Below are 14,329 nucleotides of genomic sequence, written 5' to 3'. Positions count from 1 at the left end.
GTTGCAAAAAGCAAGACAGAAGACTTGGATTACAGTCCTAACTAGGATTTTCAAATGATTTTGTGTTTTCCCATAAGTGATTCACCCTCCCTCCCCACCATGTCATTCCTGTAATTTGTCAAAAGTAGAATGTCTGCCATACTGCATTCACAGGGTGGTTATAAAGGATAAAATGAGAGAACCATTTGACAAAGTTTAAAGAGCTGCAAAATATAAAAGACTATTGACAATGCCCATCACTTTCTAAAGAACTGGTAGATCCAAAGAGATAAGAAAAAAAATCAAGACATTGATATAATTTATAAAGCTGGCATTAAGTGTCAAAATACTACAATGAGTCAGTGCATTCCCTTTGCAGACTTCACTTTTTAAAAGAAAGTCTTAGGTTAAAAGCAGTTTAGTTTAGAATTGATTCTTAAATTCTTTTAACTCAATGAATCATTTGAAATGTGGAGCATCAAAATTTGATTCTTTGTTATGAACCTAATTTTCACAGTTTGCATCAGGCCTTCCCTGGGGAAAAAAAAAACAAGAATATATGAAGCAATAGTAATTTCAATCATGCTTACATACATAAATGAAAACAGAAAAAAGATACAAGAAAAAAATGTAGTAATATAAACATTTTATCTTTGTGAAATACTTTTCCCTTTAATGACCTGGGCCACCATCATCTTTACTTCGCAACCAGCTTTTTTCAGGTGTCACTAATTGTGCTTCTACATAACTTTTGCTCTGCATGATCACCATGGAAACCAATGGGCACATGTTTAAAGAAACAAGACAAAGTCATGGATAGCTGGGGTATGGGAAGCTGGACTTCTACAGGATGGCCCAATGTGCTGTGAGTTATAGGTAGAGAAACCACCACATATTCAAAGGGCAACCAGGTAAACCTTGATTTGGTTTACTGAGAAATGAGTAACAGGTTTTCTAGTTTCCCAGTTTTGCTTGTGGGACTGGTTTATCAATCAGGGTGGCTCTAGCAATGTGTAAGAATTCAGACAAATCTTTTGTAGAAAGTTATGTCTTGGATTCTAAAATGGAATATATTTCATAAATTAGTTACTAGTGTCCTCTTCAGAATGAATCTTACCTAAAACAGGATATAGCTGGTTCATATTATGAATCCATGGAGAAGAACCTTGTGTTTTTATGAACTATTATCACTTTAAAAAATCTATTATTAATATTTGGATAGCTGACAAATCACTGTAAACAGTTTTCCCTAAACTTTATTCAAAATCCAAAGGTAAAACAAATTCATCTATGTTGCAGTACCTTTCCAACCCTTCTGGAGTTAGTCTCAGGAGATTGGTGAGAAAGGCCATGCTCTAATGTGCCAAGAACATTTATCGTCTGGTATCAGGCCAGTATTGTTGAACTTCCTTCATGTGGGGCATCTGTAGTTTTTTGGGGTTCCTTGGTCTCAGGGTATACAGACTGGCATCCTCTGTCAAGGCAATGCTCTCTGACTTCCTGCTGTCTGTTTTCGGCTTTGGAATCTCAGGAAGTTCATCCTGTTTCTGCTAAGTATGCCAGAAACTCTTGTTATGTAGGGTCCATAAAATTCACTGCATGTTGCTCTAACTCCATCTGCCTTAAGGCTGAAGACTATCAGTCACTTATGATGGGGTTTAAACACAAGCTATTTTGACCTAGAAGTCTAGATCTAGATTTTACCAGTCTCCTGCAAATTCTTCTCTTTCTAAAGCTTCTACTTGGGTTGACTACCAAAAGTCAGCATCTGTTGAAGATCTGGAAAAACTAAATTTACTGACACTCTCTAGTCCCTTTTATCTATAGATTCTGTATTTTCTGAAGTGAAATTAAAACATGTCAAGTTTTATCATCTTTATTTCAAACTTGATCACAAAACTTTATGACTGTTTCATGATATTTTTATACCATATCTTAAGATTATTTGTTAGTGTTTAAAGTATATACTTGTAACAATTTTCTATTAGAATTTTTTCATTTTTTTCCCAAGTAGGATAAATTAATTTGTGAATGAAGAAAAATGTAGGGAAACTGATACATGGTAGATTCTAGCCTCAATCTTGATATTCAGTACTTTAGGATACATCTGGATGTTGGTTACTTTTCATAAACTTTTTTTATTGACTCATAGTCAATTTCAGTTCAGTTTAGTCTCTCAGTCATGTCCAACTCCTTGCAACCCCATGGACTGCAGCACACAGGCTTCTCTATCCATCACCAACTCCTGGAGCTTGTTCAAACTCATGTCCATCGAGTCAGTAATGCCATCCAACCATCCCATCCTCTGTCGTCCCCTTCTGCTCCTGCCTTTAATCTTTCCCAGTATCAGGATCTCTTCCAATAAGTCAATTCTTCACATCAGTTGGCCAAAGTATTGGAGTTTCAGCTTTAGCATCAGTCCTTCCAATGAATATTCAGGACTGATTTCCTTTAGGATTGACTGCTTTGATCTTTCAGTCCAAGGGACTCTCAAGAGTCTTCTCCAACACCACAGTTCAAAAGAATCAATTCTTCAGTGCTCAGCTTTCTTTATAGTCCAACTCTCATATCCATCAAGACTAATGGAAAAACCATAGCTTTGACTAAAAGGACCTTTGTCATCAAAGTAATGTCTCTGCTTTCTAATATGCTATCTAGGTTTGTCATGGCTTTTTTTCCAAGGAGCAAACATCTTTTAATTTCATGGCTGTAGTCACCATCTGCAGTGATTTTGGAGCCCAAGAAAATAAAGTCTGTCACTGTTTCCCCATCTATTTGCCATGAAGTGATGGGACCAGATGCCATGATCTTCATTTTTTGAACGTTGAATTTTAAGCCAGCTTTTTTCACTCTCCTCTTGCTCAAACTCAAACAGTCAATTTACAATATTGTATTAGTTTCCTGTATACAACAGAGTAATTCAATATTTTTATAGATTATACTCTATTTAAGGTTATTATTAAATATTGGCTATATTCCCTGTGTTGTACAATATATCCTTATAGCTTATTTACTTTATACATGGTAGTTTGTACCTTTTAATCCCTCTAACCCTATCAAGAATACACGGAAGAACTGTACAAAAAAGATCTTCACGACCCAGATAATCATGATGATGTGATCACTCACCTAGAGCCAGACATCTTGGAATGTGAAGTCAAGTGGGCCTTAGAAAGCATCACTACGAACAAAGCTAGTGGAGGTGATGGAATTCCAGTTGAGCTATTTCAAATCCTGAAAGATGATGCTGGGAAAGCACTGCACTCAATATGCCAGCAAATGTGGAAAACTCAGCAGTGGCCACAGGACTGGAAAAGGTCAGTTTTCATTCCAATCCCAAAGAAAGGCAATGCCAAAGAATGCTCAAACTACTGTACAACTGCACTCATCTCACATGCTAGTAAAGTAATGCTCAAAATTCTCCAAGCCAGGCTTCAGCAATACGTGAACCTTGAACTCCCTGATGTTCAAGCTGGTTTTAGAAAAGGCAGAGGAACCAGAGATCCAATTGCCAACATCTGCTGGATCATGGAAAAAGCAAGAGAGTTCCAGAAAAACATCTATTTCTGCTTTATGGACTATGCCAAAGCCTTTGACTGTGTGGATCACAATAAACTGTGGAAAATTCTGAAAGAGATGGGAATACCAGACCACCTGACCTGCCTCTTGAGAAATCTGTATGCAGATCAGGAAGCAACAATTAGAACTGGACATGGAACAACAGACTGGTTCCAAATAGGAAAAGGAGTACATCAAGGCTGTATATTGTCACCCTGCTTATTTAACTTATATGCAGAGTACATCATGAGAAACGCTGGACTGGACAAAACACAAGCTGGAATCAAGATTGCCGGGAGAAATATCAATAACCTCAGATATGCAGATGACACCACCCTTATGGCAGAAAGTGAAGAGGAACTAAAAAGCCTCTTGATGAAAGTGAAAGAGGAGAGTGAAAAAGTTGGCTTAAAGCTCAACATTCAGAAAACTAAGATCATGGCATCTGGTCCCATCACTTCATGGGAAATAGATGGGGAAACAGTAGAAACAGTGTCAGACTTTATTTCGGGGGGCTCCAAAATCACTGCAGATGGTGATTGCAGCCAGGAAATTAAAAGACGCTTACTCCTTGGAAGAAAAGTTATGACCAACCTAGATAGTATATTCAAAAGCAGAGACATTAGTTTGCTGACTAAGGTCTGTCTAGTCAAGGCTGTGGTTTTTCCTGTGGTCATGTATGGATGTGAGAGTTGGACTGTGAAGAAGGCAGAGCGCCAAAGAATTGATGCTTTTGAACTGTGGTGTTGGAGAAGACTCTTGAGAGTCCCTTGGACTGCAAGGAGATCCAACCCAGTCCATTCTGAAGGAGATCAGCCCTGGGATTTCTTTGGAAGGAATGATGCTAAAGCTGAAGATCCAGTACTTTGGCCACCTCATGCGGAGAGTTGATTCATTGGAAAAGACTCTGATCCTGGGAGGAATTGGGGGCAGGAGGAGAAGAGGACGACAAAGGATGAGATGGCTGGATGGCATCACTGACTCAATGGATGTGAGTCTGAGTGAACTCTGGGAGTTGGTGATGGACAGTGAGGCCTGGTGTGCTGCAATTCATGGGGTCGCAAAGAGTCGGACACGACTGAGCGACTGAACTGAACTGAACTGAACCCCTATCTTACCCCTCCCCACTTCACTTTTTCCACTTGTAACCACTAGTTTGTTCTCTATAATCTTTCTTTTTTTGTTGTTACTATCACTAGTTTTATGTTTAAATTCCTCATTTAAGTGATGTCATACATTATTTAACTTTCTCTGACTTATTTCACTAAATGTAATATGCTCCAGGTTCACCAACATTGTTGCAAATGGCAAGATTTCTTATGGCTTAATATTATTCCATTTTGTTATATATATGTAGGTATGTATGTATGTGTGTATATATACATATATATACACGTGTATATATATGCACACACACACCACAGTATATACCACATTTCCTTTACCCATTCATTCATTGATAGATATTTAGGTTACTTACCATATCTTGGCTATTGTAAATAATACTGCTATAAAACCTTAGGGTGTGTGTACCTTTCCAAGCTAGTTTGGATATACACACAGGAGTGGAATAGCTGGATCATATGGTAATTATAGTTTTAGTTTTTTAAAGAACTTTCTTACTGTTTTCCACAGTTGTTGTTCTGTCACTCAGTTGTGTCTGGCTCTTCGTGACCCCGTGATCTGCAGCATGCCAGACTTCTCTGTCCTTCATTACCTCGCAGAGTTTGCTCAAATTCATGTTCATTGAATAGGTGGTGCCATCCAACCAGCTCATCCTCTGTCATCCCATTTTCCCTCCTGCCTTCAATCTTTCCCAGCACCAGGGTCTTTTCCAATGAGTTGGCTCTTGGCTTCAGTTGGCCAAAGCATTGGAGCTTCAGCTTCACTCTTAGTCCTTCCAAGGAATATTCCGGGTTGATTTCCTTTAGGACTGACAGGTTTGGATTTCCATGCTATCCACAGGACTCTCAAGAGTCTTCTCCAGCACCACAGTTTGAAAGCATCAAAGTTTATGAAAAGTAACCAACATCCAGATGTATCCTAAAATACTGAATATCAAGATTGAGGCTAGAATCTACCAGGTATCAGTGCTCAGTCTTCTTTATGGTCCAACTCTCACATCTATACATGACTACTGGAAAACCATAGCCTTGACTATACAGACCTTTGTTAGCAAAGGGATGTCTCTGCTTTCTAATACACTGTCCAGGTTTGTCATAGCTTTTCTCCCAAGGAGCAAGCATCTTTTAATTTCATGACTGCAGTCACCATCTGCAGTGATTTTGGAGCCCCAGAAAATGAAATCTCTCACTGTTTCCATGTTTCCCCATCTATTTGTCATAAAGTGATTGGACTGGATGCATGACCTTCCATTTTTGAAAGTTGAATTTTTAAGTCAACTTTTTCAATCTCCTCTTTCACCTTCATCAAGAGGCTCTTTAGTTCCTCTTCGCTTTCTGCCATAAGGGTGGTGTCATCTGCATATCTGAGGTTATTGACATTTCTCCCGGCAATCTTGATTCCAGCTTGTGCTTCATCCAGTCCAGCATTTTGCATAATGCACTTTGCATAGAAGTTGAAAAGCAGAGACATTACTTTGCCAACAGAGGTCCGTCTAGTCAAGGTTATGGTTTTCCTGTGGTCATGTATGGATGTGAGAGTCGGACTGTGAAGAAGGCTGAGTGCCAAAGAATTGATGCTTTTGAACTGTGGTGTTGGAGAAGACTCTTGAGAGCCCCTTGGACTGCAAGGAGATCCAACCAGTCCATTCTGAAGGAGATCAGCCCTGGGATTTCTTTGGAAGGAATGATGCTAAAGCTGAAACTCCAGTACTTTGGCCACCTCATGTGAAGAGTTGACTCATTGGAAAAGACTTTGGTGCTGGGAGGGATTGGGGACAGGAGGAGAAGGGGACGACAAAGGATGAGATGACTGGATGGCATCACTGACTTGATGAACATGAGTCTAAGTGAACTCTGGGAGTTGGTGATGGAAAGGGAGGCCTGATGTGCTGCAATTCATGTGGTTGCAGAGTCAGACATGACTGAGCGACTGAACTGACTGACTGACTGACTGAAGGATTTTGAGCATTACCTTGCTAGCATGTGAGATGAGTACAATTGTGCAGTAGTTTGAACATTCTTTGGCATTGCCCTTCTTTGGAATTGGAATGAAAACTGACCTTTTCCGGTCCTGTGGCCACTGCTGAGCTTTCCAAATTTGTTGGCATATTTATGCAGCATTGTATAGCATCATCTTTTAGGATTTGAAATAGCTGTGCTGGAATTCCATTGCCTCCACTAGCTTTAGTAATGCTTCCTTAGGCCCTCTTGACTTCACACTCCAGGACATCTGGCTCTAGTCAGCTACACTAATTTACATTCCCACCAACAGTGTACTAGAGTTTCCTTTTCTCCATTTTTGCCAACATTTGTTATTTGTGACTTTTTTCGATGGCGGCAATTCTGACTAGTGTTGAGGTGATATCTCATTGTGGTTTTGATTTGCATTTCTCAAATAATTAGCAATGTGGAGTGTCTTTCCCTGTGCCTTTGGCCATCTGTATGTCTTCTCTGGGAAAAAAGAAAATGTGTATACAGGTCTTCTGTCAATTTTTAAAGTGTGTTTTTTTTTTAAAAAATATTGCATTTGTCAACTACAAATTGGCACTTGCCATGGATGCTTGCCATGTACCTCTAGAAGGATTAAACCATGTACTTCTGCTGCTGATCTTCAACACCCCCAAAGGAGTTCAGGGTGGAGAGCAGAAATGAGGCACTCTGCTCTGGGAAAATTGGCAAGACAGGTCTTCAGACAGTTAGATATTCTCAGGAGCTGATTTTATGAGCTCAATTCTTACATCTCTTCATATCTAGAAAAGTATTAAAATCCTTCATGGTGATACTATTCCTCATGATAAGTGAAGTGTTCATAAGACTAGTAGAAAACTTCTGGAAAAATAGGGGCTTGAATTGCATGTATTCTCCCTTCACCAAAAATCACATATATACTGACCTTTCCCCCCTGCCTCTTTGAAGCAGTTCCTCACAGCTATCTAAGGTGCTGTCTCCCAGGTTGCAATCCTCATTTTGGCCCAAATAAAACCTAACGCGCAACTCTCACTTTGTACATTTTTTAAAGTCAACAAATTGTATGAGCTGTCTGTATATTTGGGGTACTAATCCCTTCTTGGGCATATGATTAGGAAACATTTTCAATCAGTAGGCTATTTTTTACTCCAGTATTCCTGCCTGAAGAATCCCATGGATGGAGGAGCCTGTTAGGCTGCCATCTATGGGGTCACACAGAGTTGGACACAACTGAAGTGACTTAGCAGTAGCAGCTATTTTTCATTTTGTTAATGGTTTCATCACCTGTCAGACCCCAAGGCTGGAGCGTTTACTACATAGCTGAAACCACTCACTCCTCAGGGGGCTCTCCCAGCTTGTGACGTCTCCTTCCTCTTCTGCGTCCCTTCTGAGGGGCACAGGTCCATACTGACCGCTTCTCCTCCCTTCCTACTTGACTCCATGTGACTCTTCATTTTACATCCTGGGTGCACAGCAGCCCTTCTGTCAGTTTCCAGTTTGTTTTCCGTGAGAACCGCTCCACATGCAGATGTATTTTTGACATGTTTATGGGGGGAGGTGAGCTCTGTGTTGTCCTACTCCATTTGATCTCTTCCTCCTTCTATTTCTTGATCATAACGTGTTTCAGTTGTTTTCACTTGTGATCACAGTCCTTTCATATGCCTCCCTACTTTTTAATGTTCTAAGAACATGTTTGATTTTAATTGAGTTCTATTGCCTTTTTAACCTATATATGAATTTATATATTATCTGTCCCTAAAAGGTGCAGAGAACAGAAATAAACAAGGAACTCATTTAAATAATAGTTATTCTCTGGCTCTTGATAAATTAAAATGAATAGACAACTGTTTTGGCTTTAACAGTCCTTCCCCAACTACCAACAAAAGCACTACACTAGCAGCCAACAGATCCAATGACTTTGATAGAGATTTTAATTAGAGCCTGTGGAAGGAATCCCTGGTGTGCTCAACCTCTGAAAACTCAGGACAGAACTGTGAAGTATCCCTTTTGTGAGAGAAAATCTCCTCAGAAGCTACACTTAGAAGGAAAATGAATTTTAGTTTTGAAGGAGATTTTCACAAAATGATTTTGGACTTATTTATCAACTACCCAAGCAGTTAAATGTGGTTAAAAGTTGTGAGAGAGAAAGGAGGAGGATATTCCTCTAACTCAGAACATTAACAAAGACAACCTTATTTGAGGAAAGATGAGTCATTAAAAAGAAGGCACCAACAACTTGCAGATCAGTTGAGTTCCCAGATAAATGTGCTATTTCCCTCTGTTTACTGTGTTTATTTGCAAATCTCTGCCTTCGAAGGATGGGAGGAAATGACAAGATGAAAGCATGATGACATAAAAAGAGCAACAGAATCAGGAAATCACCCCATCGTGACTGCCACTCTATAGCTATGCATACAACCGGGGTCCTCAGTGTTTCCTACTGTGTCAAGTAAAGGGGTTGATGGGAGGATCCCAAATGTGCGATGACATCTCCATTATCAGAGTAAAGATGGTTCCCTCTGCTTGTTTTCCAATAAGGCCTTTAAAAAAACTTTCAAACCTTTTTAAATCTTTCCGGATAAAACTAACAGCAATTTCTCATGTTTTTGAAAAAGTACTCTGGACACAGTGCTTAGGTCTAAACGTTTCCTAATGAAAGGAGAATCTTCAATTCCTCTAACCACATAGGATCATGATTAGGGGTTTGGGAAGCCTTTTAGGTAGAAACTGGAGAGGCATCTATTTAGGGATATTAGTGGTCGACTGTGATAGCAATTTATTCTTTGGCCAAGGTACAAACTGCACTAGATAATCTCGAAAGTCCACTCCAGCTCTCTGATTTCATTTGCCAGAGACATCATGCTGTTAAGTTTTCGTTGAAAATGTCTCACATCCTCCAGACACTTTGTGGAATTAGAAACCAAATGCATTTGCCAGACCAAACAGACAGGCTGGAGTTTCCAACTGCAGGTTTGTGGGCGGTCCAGGGTGTTTGCTGCTCCTTCTACGTTGCATGTGAGATCCACAGAGAGCTCCCAGTTCTCCTTTTCTCTTGCCCCTTTCGCTTTCTGTGAAGACATTCTCATTTTTTTTCCCCAGGGCTGGGGATCTTGTGACATTTCCCCCGTCACCAAGACACAGAGCCCCAGGCAACATCACTACTGCTAAAGTCACCTTTGCCTAGTTTGTAAGGCTATTGGCCAAGAGAGAATTCCAAGGGACAGCACCCTTTCTGAGCTGCCGAGGTCTCTCCATAGTGACTTCTTGGTAAGCATATGAGATTTCACAGGGCAATTGCCTAGTTAGAACCTTTCTTTCTCTCCTGGAGAATTTAAAGCTCAAAAAAGAAAAATGCAAATTAAACCCCCTTCAAAAGTAGCCTAAGTAAATCTGGCTCTGTTAACATTTCTTTACTGTTAGTAGGAAATCTTTAGTCAAACCTACAGCTAAAAAAATATTCCGATTATTTCCATACAAGCTTCCATTTCTCATGTTCTGATCGCAGAACGCCCCCTTGTGCCCTGATGGGAAATTCAAGATTCAAGAAAGAAGGAAAGATCAGCACAGGTGGCTCATAGGTGGTAAAGAATCCACCTGCAATGCAGGAGACCCTGGTTTGATTCCTGGGTCGGGAAGATCCACTGGAGAAGGGATAGTCTACCCACTACAGTATTCTTGGGCTTCCCTAGGGGCTCAGCTGGTAAAGAATCTGCCTGCAATGCAGGAGACCTGGGTTTGATCCCTGGGTTGGGAAGATCCCCTGGAGAAGGGAAAGGCTACCCACTCCAGTATTCTGGCCTGGAGAATTCCATGGACTATTCCATGGGATCTCAAATTGTCACACACGACTGAGCGACTTTCACTTTGAGCACATTTAGGTTACGAGGTTCAAGCAGTTCCCTAGAGCAGCAGTCCTCAAACTGCAGGATGCATCATAATTAAACAGAGTTTTATGAAAATATGAAAGAATCCACCCTGTAGACCACAACCTTTTAATTTAGCATTTCAGAAAATTAAAATGCAAAACAAAATGTGAGAATCTGTCTCAGAAAAAAAAAATTCCAAAATGGGGGTTAAGATCAATGGTTCTCAAATTTTAACATGTCAGAACTGTCTTGTGGTTTTATAAATATTCTGGTGCTTAACATTTGGAGATTCTTTTGGTTTCAGTGAAGGCCTAAAAATCAGTTTTACAATAGACACTCCAAGGTATTCTGCTGTATCTGACCTTGGGAAATCCTTGCAAAGATAGTCAAGTAGAAAAAACTGCCTGGGGTCAAAGGAAAAACTTAACTTTTCTTCTTCTCACAAGGAAAAAGCTAGTTTCTAGATGCCATCATTTAACATCATGAGACTATCATTTTCTCATTATATGAAAACATCAGAACCCACCTTGGGAGAGTTAGAATGGTGCATTTTCTAAAGGACAGCGTTTGACTTCAGTAGTATTATCTGTTTAAGTCATAGAGGCTCCTGAAGGAGGCCTTAGAAGTCATTCATGTGGGCTCCCAGAGGCTAGACCAAGAGAACTGAGCTGATAGGTCCAAGAAAGGACCTCAGAAGTGCTCTAGTAAATAAGACAAGTGTCTGAACTCAAAGCAATATGTTGAGATATCAGAGCATAGTGAACAAATCTCTGGATACACCTTCTCACAAAGAAAGTGTGCTCTGCTGCCCCGACTCCAGCTTGGATGCTGGCCCAGGGATCCTCTACCACATGACGCCCTTGAGCTACAGGCTCCCTCTGTTTCTTTCAATTTTATTATGTTCTGTGTTCATCATATTCATATCTCACCTTGAACAGGTAAAGAGAAAAATTAATGAAACAGAGTTGGTAAGAGGTGAAGGCTGGAGTGACTTTATGCCCAGAAATGAGCTTAAAATACTATGTTATCACTGTAATTATTTTTAAGATACCCAAATAACTAATCAATGCTTCAACCACTGATTTCCAATCCTGATGTAATATAAGCAGGATTTATTAAAATTTCATAAAAGTTACAGTGAAAGTAACAAAAACAAAATTAAGTCAATCACTTTTTTAAATATACATTTTTTGCTAGCTTGATGGAGAAGAATCTGCAAATCAAATTATAAGCCAAAGGTACCTTAACCCTAAAAAGATTAGAAATAAATAATCTACATAGTAGATAATGAATAACTATACAAAATAAAAATCAGGAGACACTATGAAAGCATCTTTTAAGTTTACAATTTTAAATTCATAAAATTGCTTAGTTTCTCTTACTGTTCCCACCCAAAGTGGCTGTATTAATCAGATCTAGCAGCAGCAGCAGCAGACTGTGGACAGCTAACAGCTCAATGCCAATCAGTTAAAGGAACGATGCTATGTATTCTACAGGTCAGACTCTAACTTGGTGATTTCACCACCAGTGATTAGAGAACTCAAGAACAGGAAACTCATCTAACCTAACCTTCATCCCTCATAGAGAAAGAAACTATGACAAAGAGGTTAGATTGCTTAATCTAGGTCACCTAGGTAGTTCCTTGCTGATAAAGAACTATAATCCAGGGAAAGTCCTAATCCAGCTCTTCAGAAAACTGATACTAGATAGTAAGACTCAATCAAAAGATACAAACAATATAGTTATATATTACTTAAATAATTCTAAAGATAAGTAAGACATGCAGGCAAACAAGATGAGAATCTGTCATTGAGGAGACTGAAAGTGTTGAGACTCGCAAGCAGCACATCTGGAAAACAAAAATCTACAGATTCTTTGTCCCCTCTCTGCTTTACACCCATAGGGAACATGTTTTAAAATAGCAAGGTTCTGAAGAGTTTTGCTTCCTGATACATACATACATAGCAGACTCATATTGAAATAGAACTACCTGGGGACAGAAATGGCTCCCGCTCCTGGTTTAGCAGGATTACACCTCATTTTCACAGCAGTTGATCGGCCGTTTACACAAGAGGTTGTAGTTGTAGAAGACCTATTAGAAGGCAAAGGTCATTTCACAAAACAAATAAGACACAGACTTCATAAACAAAAATGTCCTGTGTATAACTGCCCCTACGCTCTATGAATAAATGAAAAAATTTATCAAAGTTTATCAATTCAGAATTTTAATACAGACTTGGTTCATTTACTTTCACTGCCTAAGAAAAGCTGCCTGCTCCACAGGTAAAGTGATATGCTATCATCAAAGGATTAATAGGGCTGTTGTAATTATAATCAAAATTATAATCAAAAGAATTTTTTAAGGTATTAGAGGTCATAGTGACTTAGGCTGATGTTTTGATGTGTGAATTACAAATAATTCCTGCCTAGACAATGAAGAGTCTCTTTATTGCCTTATTTAAAAGATTATAGATATGAGAAAAATTACATAATGCTTTCTAAATATTCCATGTTTCCTATTTTTTACTAAGTTTTTCATTTAAGAACCAACTACTGATTATCTATTCAAAATAAGCTACTATGTTAGAAACCCTGAAGTGATGTCCTTATAATCAAGAAAATAATCAAAAGAAGCAGTATGTTCACTTACTTATAAAAGAAATGCACATCTGGTATTTGGCTTGGTGAAACTGGGAACATATCTTCTTTTATATTAATATTTTGCAATGTGGTTTCAACTGTTACTCCTAGATGACAATAAAAAAGAAACTATTAAGCAATATGGGAAAATTAGGTTTACTTAGTCTCTATATCTAAAGAGAAAATAGCTTTATTTTGAGGCTGTCATTTTAACTAGAAATATCATGTAAAATTAATGTATTATTGTTAAGAATAATAAACATTACAAGCTTTCCAGAATAAAAAATACTCTACTCCTTAACTTTGCAATTTTGCTTTAGTCACTTTACTTCCCTGATTCTTATATCCTGAATTTGTAAAATGCATGCAATAATTTAGGTGGTCTGCATAGTCCCTTCTAGTTTTAACATTTCAACAATCTACTATTATACCTCTAAGCCTCTTGTAAGTTATGTCGAATGAGCTGGGCTACCTTGCCAATGTAGATTTTCATCCATTCACATTCATTATAAACACACTTGACAAAATAAAATTTTGTGTGCTCTAAATATTTCCAGACAGTAACTTCAAATTTTGTTTTATCTAAAAGCAAGGCTTTCCTTGCTTTTAGGATTCCCCACCCATCAACTCCATGCAAAATGATAGCAGAGTCAAAATGCAAACAATAACAGCAACCTTTGTTCTAAGAGTTCTGATGCTGAGTGCAAGCTCAGTAACTGTCCTTGGTGCTGAAAATTATAGCAACTGTCCTCGGTGCTAAATTCTTCTGGAGTCTGTAAGTGGTACTGGAGTGGGTTGCCATTTCCTTCTCCAGGGGATCTTTCCAACCCAGGGATCAAACCCAGGTCTCCCACATTTCAGGCAGATGCTTTACCATATGAGCCACCAGGGAAGTCCAGAGTCTATAACAATGGTCTATAGACTCAAATCTAGCTGCAGATTAAAATCATCTAAGAAGCTCTTTAGATTGTTAGGTTATCATATGCATTGTTAGATCCTTAATCCTACTCCAGATATTTTAATAAACCAGATCCTTAAGAATAGCTAGTTAGGGACCTGAATTATTTTTAAAGTTTCCTATGCTTTCCAGACCAGAGATAGAAAGGGCAGATGGAAAATAAAATTTAGCACACTCACTCTTGCTGTTTGTCACCAGATTTCCTCTGATATGAGAAAAGATGATGAAAACTGGTG

At 38.9% G+C, this 14,329-nt stretch overlaps 1 protein-coding gene across 2 annotated transcripts in view; it reads right to left on the bottom strand.

Moving 5' to 3' along the window:
* The window catches only part of ELAPOR2 (endosome-lysosome associated apoptosis and autophagy regulator family member 2), a 114,009-nt gene that overhangs the window by 19,232 nt on the left and 80,448 nt on the right, over positions 1 to 14,329 (bottom strand). For both annotated transcript variants that reach the window (XR_005724459.1, XM_040260707.1), the window contains exons 16-17: positions 13,146 to 13,242; positions 12,486 to 12,587 (exon numbers count right to left, since the gene is read on the bottom strand). Coding sequence is in view for 1 of the 2 variants with exons in the window: in XM_040260707.1 (XP_040116641.1) it covers positions 12,486 to 12,587; positions 13,146 to 13,242 (199 nt within the window). In the remaining variant the exon portion in view is untranslated. The remainder of the gene's footprint in view (positions 1 to 12,485; positions 12,588 to 13,145; positions 13,243 to 14,329) is intronic.

Source organism: Oryx dammah, unplaced genomic scaffold (genome assembly GCF_014754425.2).
Source record: "Oryx dammah isolate SB20612 unplaced genomic scaffold, SCBI_Odam_1.1 HiC_scaffold_18, whole genome shotgun sequence".
Taxonomy (NCBI): Eukaryota; Metazoa; Chordata; class Mammalia; order Artiodactyla; family Bovidae; genus Oryx; species Oryx dammah.
Note: the sequence above shows the minus strand (reverse complement) of the source record. Positions and strands in the feature narration are given on the sequence as shown.